Consider the following 10,471-nt stretch of genomic DNA (forward strand, 5'->3'; position numbering starts at 1 on the left):
GACTCCAAAATGTCACCAACAAATTTTAGTTAGGACTCCAAAATGTTTCTAATATAGCTTAGTTAGGACTCCAATATTTTTCCCAATATATCTTAGTCAGGATTCCAATATGTCTCAAAATATATCTTAAATAGGATTCCAACAGTCACCCATATATCTTAGTTAGGACTCCAACATGTCACTAATATATCTTAGTTAGAACTCCAACATGTCTCCAATATATCTTAGTCAGGATTCCAACATCTGTCATATATATTTGAATTAAAAGACTTAATTTTTATTCTAATAGATTTCGAAATTCATCCAAATGATCAAACACAGAGTTGTTTTGCAATTATCATTAGCTTAATATGCAAAACTTTTATTTTTTCACAAAGACTTACAGTGATAAACAAAAACTCTGAAATAGGAAGACGACTTTTGACTCAAATTATGAGTAATATTCCAATAAGCATGGGACACGGCAATTGTGCAGTGTAAACAGACCCATTTCACTTAATTTCATAAGTGTCTAGTAAACTATTTGCTTTGTAACACCATCAATTCCGTTTATCATTGCTATAATTTCGTCTTCCGATTTCAGAGTTTTCTGTTTATCACTGTAAGTATAACAATTCAATTTTATTTGATTATTTTAATTATTTTAATTGTTCAAAACTTGAAACCAAGCTGATTCCAAGCTCTATTAAAAATAAAAACAATGCAGATTTTAAAATATAGTTTTGTGACAATATAACTACAATTTATTGAATTAGGTCATAATCTTCACAAACTCTTCAAAATCAATAGTTCCAGAACCGTCAATATCAATCTGAAAATAAATATCGTCTTCGAAGAACTCATTTTTGAATTTGTTTTTACAATAGAAAAAGTACAAAGTACAATAGAAAATTGTATCATTTGTATTGTTGCAAATGTAAATTGTTAGTTGAATAAATGTATTTTTTTTTGTAAAATTAAAATAAATCCTACATCGCTGATAATTCCGGAAATATCGTCTTCCGTCCAGTCGTCATCTAACTCCCGCAAAATCGTCTAAAATGTCCTATTTATTAATTTTGCAAGAGAATGATAGAGAAAAACAAATAACTTTTGAATTTCATATTTCAGTTTAATTCTCAATCTGTTTGATATTCTTTAAAATAGTTTTTTGATTTAAAACCACAAAAATCAGTAATCAGGTTAGCTATTAGATTACAGTGACAACGCAGTAAATTGATAAGTGTATTATGTACCGTGGTGGGCGATTATATCAATACAATGAAAACGACTTTCGATTTTTAATTTTTATTTAAATCAAACGTTTAAACACATGGATACAAATAAAAATAGAAGTCAAGAGAAGCTGTCAATTAAAAAAGCTTCTCTTTGATTACTTGTAAACTTGGAATTCGAAAAAAAGCTTGTCAACAATTTAAAACTTGAATAAAAATGTCGTCTTTGTTGTATTGATATAATCGCCTACCACAGAACAGTTTTTCTATTCCGTACTGTATTTTACACACAAAAGTTATAAGTTTTGAAAAGAATATTTTACCCTAAAGGTTTCCACTGTAATGTAGCCAAACCCTTCATAATCAAACAATCTAAACATAAATTACAAACATATATTTTTATAAATAATATTTACTTCCTTGTTCGTTTGAGCATGCACAGTGCACACACATGAGGATTCAATTATGTGATGGTACTGTCAACTTCCAACATTTCAAACCCGTATACTGTACAAAATAATTGAAAGCGATCACTTTTTTTTCAAAACATTTCTCTTTGGGTCTAAATTTGTCATAGTGTCAGAAAAGTAAAACTTTTTAAAGAACCTCTTAAATGCCAGCAACCAAAAATTTGTTCAAAAAACGAATCAAGCTATTTCTCATCAATAGATCCAATAAGCGCAGAAATTTCTAAACCAATTGGCTCAATTGTTTTTGACGGAACCTACCTAATATAATGAAATTAACATTCCTTTGAATTTGGAAAATTATCCAAAAAATGAGGAAAATCTGTGAAGTTTGTTTCAATTACATTTTATAATGATCTCAAATTATTACTAGAAAGATGGGAGCAAAGCTCCCTGGAAGGGCAGTGAACATTATATTATTTGCATACAAGACAGTCAGTTTTTATTCTGTTAATAAACGTCAAAGCGACTAAACCTATCCGTGACAATCCACATGACCCAATGAAAAGTTTATTAAAGGTCAAAAATTTGAAAAAAAGATTGCTTGGAAAAAATGCCGACATTTACAGTTTAACCCAAAACTGCGAAGACATCGAAAGGATTTATAAAATGTCGTCTTGTCAAATTTTCACCTGTATGTCAGTAAAAATAAATCATAACTTAACATCTGTAACATTCTATTAATAGTAGGTTTAGAACACGACATTTTATAAATTCTTTCGGTGTCTCTGAAGTTTTGGGGTAAACTTTATTATTTTAAAAAATCCACCAATTTAAACAGAAAAATCCGTGAAATTGTGTTCATCAAAGAACGATGAGAAAATGGTGATTTGAAAAATATTAGTTTAAGCTAAGCCTATAAACCTAGCAAGAATTTGAAATAGTGCAGATAATATGTTTACAAAGTTAAATTTGGTTTCTTGGAAATAAACAATTAAGGACAAAATTAAAATAAGCTCAGACACAGAATTATTTAAGTCATATGCATTTGATAAAATTACTGAAAAAGTCGATGTCAACTTTCATTCCGATCCTACAAAATGAAATCTAACCTGAAGGCTTCCTTAAGTTCATCCATGGTGAGTTCTCCCATCATATCATCCTCAATTACAGGTAGAGGTGCCGGAGATGGAGCAAGAGCAGCATCTCCTTAAGAGAAGATAAGTTTAAATGTCGTCTTCATCAACCTGGTTCATCAACGGTTGCAGGATCAAAATAACAAGCCTGAAGATGTCATTTTAGATAAATATTCTATTATACAGTAAGAACCAGAAAACTCTGACACGAGAAGGAAATTTTTATACTCAATCTATTATTTGAATAGTCCAATTTGTACATGAGATACAGCAATTGTGCAGTGTGCACAGACTATTTCAGCCTTCTTAATTAATTTTTAAGCGACATGTAACGACATAAAATACACTTAAAATATTGCTTTAATGTCGTGTTCTATTCCACAGTTTTCTGGTTGTTACTGTAGACTGGCATCCCTACTAACCGGTAAACCTAAAATACGTATGACATTCGTATTATACGTAACGTATTTTTAGGTTTAGAATAAGAAAAAAAATACGTATTTTCCATACGTATGACATTCAAATTTTTATAACCATTTCCTCCTTAAGAATACGTATTTTTTATCTGTAAAGATGCGTATGTAAAAAAAATCCAATGAATCAGGAATTTTTTTGGTTTTTTAACACGTAAAAATCCATATTTTTAAGGCATATTTAAGTTCTAAAACCAAAATGTTAAAAGGTTTATGACTTTAACTTTGCATGTACAATTACGTGTTCAATATCTGCTATACGTCCTACACTACAATTATACCTATTACAACACTGTTAAAGTGTAACTTCTATTTACCAAAAAATCTAAAATTTCCTAACATTGATTATTATGTAAACATCAATTTACTCCAAAATTATAGAAATCTTGAAACATTGTATTTACCAAAATAGTTGCATTAAATATCTTAAATTCCAATTCTCTTAAAAAATCATAAAATATTTTTAAATTCTAACTTAAAAATGCATTTTTGTGCAGTTGAGGTTTTGTGAATATATTGACTGCACTTGGAAATATTATTTGACATGTAATTTACGTAAATATACGTACTTTTAGGTTTGAAAAAAAAGATACAATTTTGTACAGTTAAACCCTAAATATTAAATACATCGAAAGAATTTACCAAATGTCGTATTCTTTCTTTCTGATAATGGAATGTTGTAGATATTTAGTTTTTTTATTACAAGATTATATGGAGCTCTATTAAACTGTTCCCGCATATTCAAAGCTATTTATTTATTTTTGCAAATAGTGAGATTTACGTAAAATAGTATAAACCCCATTGAAACATTGCCAAGACGACATTTGATAAATTCTTTCGTTGTCTTTAATATTTAGGGTTTAGCTGTAGGTAAAGAAAAAACCAAGAAACACATAAAAATACGTAAAATAAACCCTTAAATCTTAGAAAAATTAGTTGGTATGAAATTTACGAAATATACGTATCAAACTCTGAAACTCTAAAAAAGGCAATTTTTTAAGTAAAGAAAAACCCGAAAAAAAGTAAAAATACGTAAAACTAAAGCCTTAAAACTTATTTGGTATGATATTAACTAAAATATACGTATTTTTAGGTTTGCATCAAACTCTCAAACATAAAAAATACAATTTTGAAGCTGTAATCTGTAAGAGTTTCGTCTGCTACGTTCACATTTTGTTTGTTTATGTTTTGACTGAATACGGTAGTACTTAGTAAAACAAGAAAATTGCAGTGTACAAACAGAGTAAACAATTGTCCTGGGGACATTATAGACACATCTTTACAGTCTTTTACCCTTTTCATAAAATAAACTCTACAGACATAATAATATTATGGCTTTTTAAATTAAGTATTACAATGCTAATTCATAACAAAGACGATATCCAATTTGTCACTGAATTCCCATGTTTTTTGGGACACCCTGTACCTCAACACGAGGTTACCCTTTAAACCCTTACTCTAAGTAACATGAGAAAGAATGATAATGTAATTTTCCATCTTAAAAAGTGTTAAATTCTAAAAATATCCTGCAAGGACCCTGCATTTTAAATCCACTTCTAAAAATATGCTATACTTAAAAAATTTAACGGCCGGAACTTCAAAGAAATCGAAAGATTTTATAAAATGTCGTCTTCTTAGCCTACTGATAAGGGAATGCGGCATATACAGGGTGTCCCACTAAACATGACAGTTGGTGAATAGTTTAGAATGTCTTTTTCCATAATTTGTTAAGTTGTGTGATACAAAAGATCAATTTTGATATTATATGGGAGTCATATTATATCAAAATTGATTTCAAAGTAAAATATAATTAAGCAAAAGATTTGTTTAACTAAAAATAGCTATTTATTAAATGTCATGTTTCGTGGGACACCCTGTATTTAGTTTCTTAATTGAATAATTATATGGAGTTCTTTTAAACTGTTCCCCCATTCCCCCCATATTCTATGGCTATTATTTTTTTAACAATTACCGTGATTTAGGTATAACAGCATAAAACCTATTGAAAAATTGTCAAGACGACATTTTATAAATTTTTTAGATTACTCTGAAGTTCTGGGCTAAACTGTATCCTATTTTAATAAAGAGTTGAACTAGATAAGTTATACATCGAAAGAATTCATCAAATGTCGTATTCTTCCCTTTCTGACAATGGAATGTTGCAGATATTTTAAATTTGTAATAAATGATTATATAGATTCATGAATATTTATTTATTTTCGCAAATACTCAGATTTACGTAAAATAGTATAAACCCCATTTTAAAATTGTCAAGAGGACATTTGATAAATTCGATGTATGGCTCATTTAGGGTATAACTGTATAATATTATTAACAAAACGTATTTTTGTTAAAAACTAATGGTGACTTTATATATTGATATTTTAAAAATATTTTCTTAAAATGAGCGGAAATTGGCGCTGTCCCCATCCCCTCTTACCTCTAATAATTTGCAGAAAACATATATTTAAGTTTTATCAATTTAGATAGATTCTACTTTTAGATAAGATTTAATTTGACAAGACGTCTACAGATATTTGTATCTATCTATCTTATACTTTGATACTTTACACATTAGTTCAAATCTTAAAATCGATCAGATAAATATTAAAAAAGTGAGAGAATAATAATTTGGTGATCTGAGTTGATAATTTTTAAATGGACAGAAATAGTTAAACTTGGTATAGTTTATTATTCTTGCCTAGCTTTTCCACTCACCTCCGTTTCCTCCGTAAACCCAAGGTGTTAACCCTTCCATCACTTCCCTCCTCTGCCTCCTATACCCTACGCCTCTTTCTGTTAACCATTTTGCCCTCCCCCATTTACTATCCTACTCCCTTATCTTACTTATCCCCCGCCCCGTGTTAAGTTAACCCTTCGACTCTAGACACCCCCCCGCCCTCCCTGTTAACCCTTTTCAACTCCTTCCCTATACCCCCCCCCACCCCGTCAAAGCAATGCTTTCCCATGGATCTATCTTCCGATAACATTCAATATGTCATCCCATGCATATTTAATCTCCGGAAGTCCAGCAAGTTAACATACTTCTAGACTAGGGCTTTCAAATATTTCTGTATCTCAATTCTCAAGATCGTCCTTTTTTAAACGTCCATTAGGGGGGAGGGGGAGCAAGAGACTCTTCCCTTTTATAACTGAAAAACAAGTTTGTTTCCCCTGGAATCCCACAACTTTTTATAATTTGCCCCCTCCCTCCCGGACCCCCCCCCCCACTAATTAAATTCTGTATACACACCGCGATCCTTAATGTCCTACATCATATAATATACTAAGAAGTTACATAGGACCCAAGTTTGATACTCTGAGGCACGTGGATTTATCGGTTCTGTCAATATTCCAGAAAGCTGTGACTTTTGATCACAATTTGACCCATTAAACATTATTTGCTAGCCTTTTTTCTTAAATACTTTTTGTTGGTATATGCATTTTGAATGAAAAAGTATAGAATAAACAAATCCGTAAAGTAAATGATTGTTGAGTTATAGACCAGTACACGTTTGATTTCAAATAGAAGAAACAGAATGCTGCTCACTCTGGTTAGTCCGGGGTGGAGGTAGACAATCAAAGAAAATCATAACTTTTTGTCATACAGACATATAATAAAAACTCTAAAAATACCCCTTTCTAAAATATCATACTTTAATCCCATTTTCCCTATTTTTCCCCATAACACCTTATATAAAAATGTAGACAGAGAATCAAAACTTAAAATTTGCAAAATTTCATGAAATGAAAATGAAATTTTAAAAGAACTCTGTCACGGCTACACGATTCAGTTAGAAAATGCTGAAATCAAGAAGACTTCAGACACATTAAAGGAGAGAGCAGAGTCTAAACTAAATTTTATGTTTTTCATCTTTTACGCTAATATTCTTGATGACAGACAGCAGGCTAGTCAGAGTAGGGGGAGTATAGGATCGAGGGTAGTAGAGGAGTATAGGAGGTTAGTAGGGGAGTAAAGGAGGGTAGTAGGGGAGTATAGGAGGGTAGGAGGGTTGTATATGAGGGTAGGAAGGGAGTTTAGGAGAGTAGGACGGTATGAGGGGAGTATAGGAGGGTAGTAGGGAAGTATAGGAGGGTAGTAGGGGAGCATATGAGGGTAGTAGGGGAGTATAGGAGGGTAGGATGGGAGTATAGAGGGTAGTATGGGAGGATAGGAGGGGAGTAAAGGAGGGTAGAAGGGTATTATAGGAGGGTATAGGAGTGGAGGGTATAGGAGGGGAGTATCTAAGAAGGAGACAAAAAGTATAAAAGTCTTTCCTCATTGTTTAACCTACCATTTGTCAATCTCTTATCAAACTTGTCATTGAGAATAAATATTGGCTGTTTAAATTGTATTCTGAATGATATAGAAACTGTTTGTGACAAACTTTACGCTGAAAAGCAGTTTGCAAATTGAACCTGCACCAGTCAGTTTATATAAATTCCAACTTGTATTGATGATCAAATCTAGAATATATTTAAAATAGTTTTAAAAATGTACAAACCTGTTGGATAATCACCAGTTTTTGTTTCAGGGACACCAATCTTTGCAGGAACAGGGGGACTACACAATATTGGATTAATTAATAATTGTGTACAGTTTTCTCATAAATTGTAATGTGCTCATTACAGAATATTGGATTAATAAATAATTGTGTGCAGTTTTCTCATAAATTGTAATGTGCTCATTACAGAATATTGGATTATTAAATAATTGTGTACAGTTTTCTCATAAATTGTAATGTGCTCATTACAGAATATTGGATTATTAAATAATTGTGTACAGTTTTCTCATAAATTGTAATGTACTCATTACAACCAATGTGCGTAGAATTGAGGTGAGGAGTTTGTTTGTATTTAACTGTACAGGACTAAGCAGTAGAGTATTTAACCATTATTTTCCCAGCCCTGTCTTCCTTTTACCCTTCACCAGAAAATATATACTGACTTTTGTTTACAATCGAAATTATTGTTTTGATCAAGGTTATAATGCAAGGAAAGTTATTTCAGAGGTGTGCGCATCTTTTGTACTGCAGTGTACTGTCTCTGGGCGGTATTGTAAACACAAGACGGATGTCGAAGCCTGACATGGGATCCATCTTTCACATAAAAAATCAATGAAATATTCTGGTCATAGGAAACTGTTACGTGATTTTCAAAATTATCAAAATTTAATACTAAACGAACACTGATGCATCTATTCTTGTTTACAAATTCCGCCCAAAGAGAACTGGTTTCAATATGTACGCAGAGTATACACAGCTGCAATTAACAGTCCTTGCATTATAACCTTGGTTTTGATCAAACCAGTTCAAGGCTAATGTAATACTTCACAGTAAAATATGTAAGTGCTATCCTTACCTTTGTTCCACTCACGTTGGTTAAAAATATAAACATATTATATATAGAATGAGAACCAGAAAACTGTGGTTTAGGAAGACGACATTATAGCATCATGTCTCATGTTCATTGGACTATTCAAAGTCATAACTTGAGTCTAAAAGTCGTTTTCCTCTGGCAAAGTTTTCGGATTCTCACTGTATGTAAATTTTTCAGTCACTTGAAACGTATTTAAGTTGAACTATTTAAAAAGAAATGTTTAATGTTATGGAAAGTATTTAATATTTAAATATCTATGTACAGTTGTGAAAAGTGAAAAGTCTTTAAATCACATATTATTGCATATTACCAACTTAGAAATAAAGTATTTGAGAAGATTACTGACTTAGAATTTCAGGTTGCAAATATATATATATGGATTATAATATTAGAGTATGAGGCAAGTGCTCAATTTCATAAGTATTTGCTCAATTTGATAATATTACTTTGTATCTCTCAAAATTCCAAATTCTAGTTGTTTAAATTTTAGTTTTTACCTCTCAACAACTGCAGACATTTTACTCAGATCTTTAGTTCCTTACAGTGCTCACAAATCCTAAGCAAATACTAATTATTATTTCAAAACGCGAATTTAAGATTTTGTTCTTTACAATTTCAATTGAAAATTGGTTAATTATAATATTCCCCGAATTTAACAAACATTCAGACCCACCAATAATTCCAGAAATACAATGTTTATTTGCTTTTCTTATCCTAAATGGATTATAAAGTAAAAAACAAATGTTGAATTATTTTAAAAATGAGAAAACATCCATTTTTTATTATAAAGCTGAAAATGAAAAGTCTGAAAAAAGCATGAAATAAAGATTAATACAGATTTATTAATGCATTAAATCTATTTCAATCTAAGAATTAAATATAACGCCATAGCTAAATGAAATATGTTTAGATAAAAATGTATGCTATTGTTATTATTGTTATTCTAATTATTTGTATTATTAGTATAATTATCAAAGATTCATTAAAATCACAGATAGGAAACTAGATGTCGTCTTTTCAAGAATTCTGCGTGTTTCGTTCACAATAACTCTATGGCAGAAACCCAAAGGAGTTACACGTAGTCGGCGTAGAACAGGCTCTTGTCACGCGTAACTCCTTCGGGCTTCTGCCTCAGGGTTATTGTGAACAAAACACACAGAAATCTTGAATAGACGACACACTATAAGATATTTCAAATTTTCATCAAACAAAATTTGTTGAAGCACAGGCATCAAATTCACCTTAGCAGAATTATTCAACAATATTTGACAAATGATTCTGCTAAGGTGAATTTGATACCGGTGCTCCGGTGCTGTAACAAATTCTGTTAGTTGAAAATTTGAAATTTCTTAAAGTCCTCTTTTGTCCTATCTGTTATTTTATCTAATCTATGATAATTATCATTATCAATGGTATAATTATTTGTATCAATATTTTTATCCGTATTTCAGTATCTTCAATAATATATAAACTGCACCAATGAAACGAATGATAAATCTCTTAGATTTGATGTTTTAAGTAAACTGCCTTGGCTAGTTTAAGGATTTACAGGAAAAGAAATATATCATTTATTTTCCAAATCATGCTTGAAATCTGTCCTATCAACTACAGTACATGGATCTTAAATATTAATATGTTCATCTTTATCTTTAAAATCTAAACTAGGACACGGAGCACACCTCCCCGGAAGCGATTTTGACCTCGTTGTTACGACCACCTCTAAAATTTATTTTATAAGTTGAATGAAACGCATGGGAATACAAATCTGTTTTTATCAAAATATTTCATCGGGCCCATTGGATTTTACGGCCAAAATACCATTGGATCTAAATTAAGAAAATTTTGAGGAAGCATACGAATTA

At 30.9% G+C, this 10,471-nt stretch overlaps 1 protein-coding gene across 1 annotated transcript; it reads right to left on the reverse strand.

The window, feature by feature from the left end:
- Positions 1 to 261: 261 nt before the first annotated feature.
- Positions 262 to 9,195, reverse strand: LOC111717410 (troponin C). The gene is made up of 6 exons (XM_023492911.1): positions 9,107 to 9,195; positions 7,736 to 7,794; positions 2,734 to 2,830; positions 1,538 to 1,586; positions 973 to 1,035; positions 262 to 811 (listed from the first exon to the last, which is right to left on the reverse strand). The coding sequence occupies exons 1-6, from the start codon at positions 9,124 to 9,126 to the stop codon at positions 752 to 754; spliced, it is 348 nt and encodes a 115-aa protein (XP_023348679.1). The 5' UTR covers positions 9,127 to 9,195; the 3' UTR covers positions 262 to 751.
- Positions 9,196 to 10,471: the final 1,276 nt, after the last annotated feature.

This window comes from Eurytemora carolleeae, unplaced genomic scaffold, assembly GCF_000591075.1.
Source record: "Eurytemora carolleeae unplaced genomic scaffold, Eaff_2.0 scaffold2587, whole genome shotgun sequence".
Lineage (NCBI taxonomy): Eukaryota > Metazoa > Arthropoda > Copepoda > Calanoida > Temoridae > Eurytemora > Eurytemora carolleeae.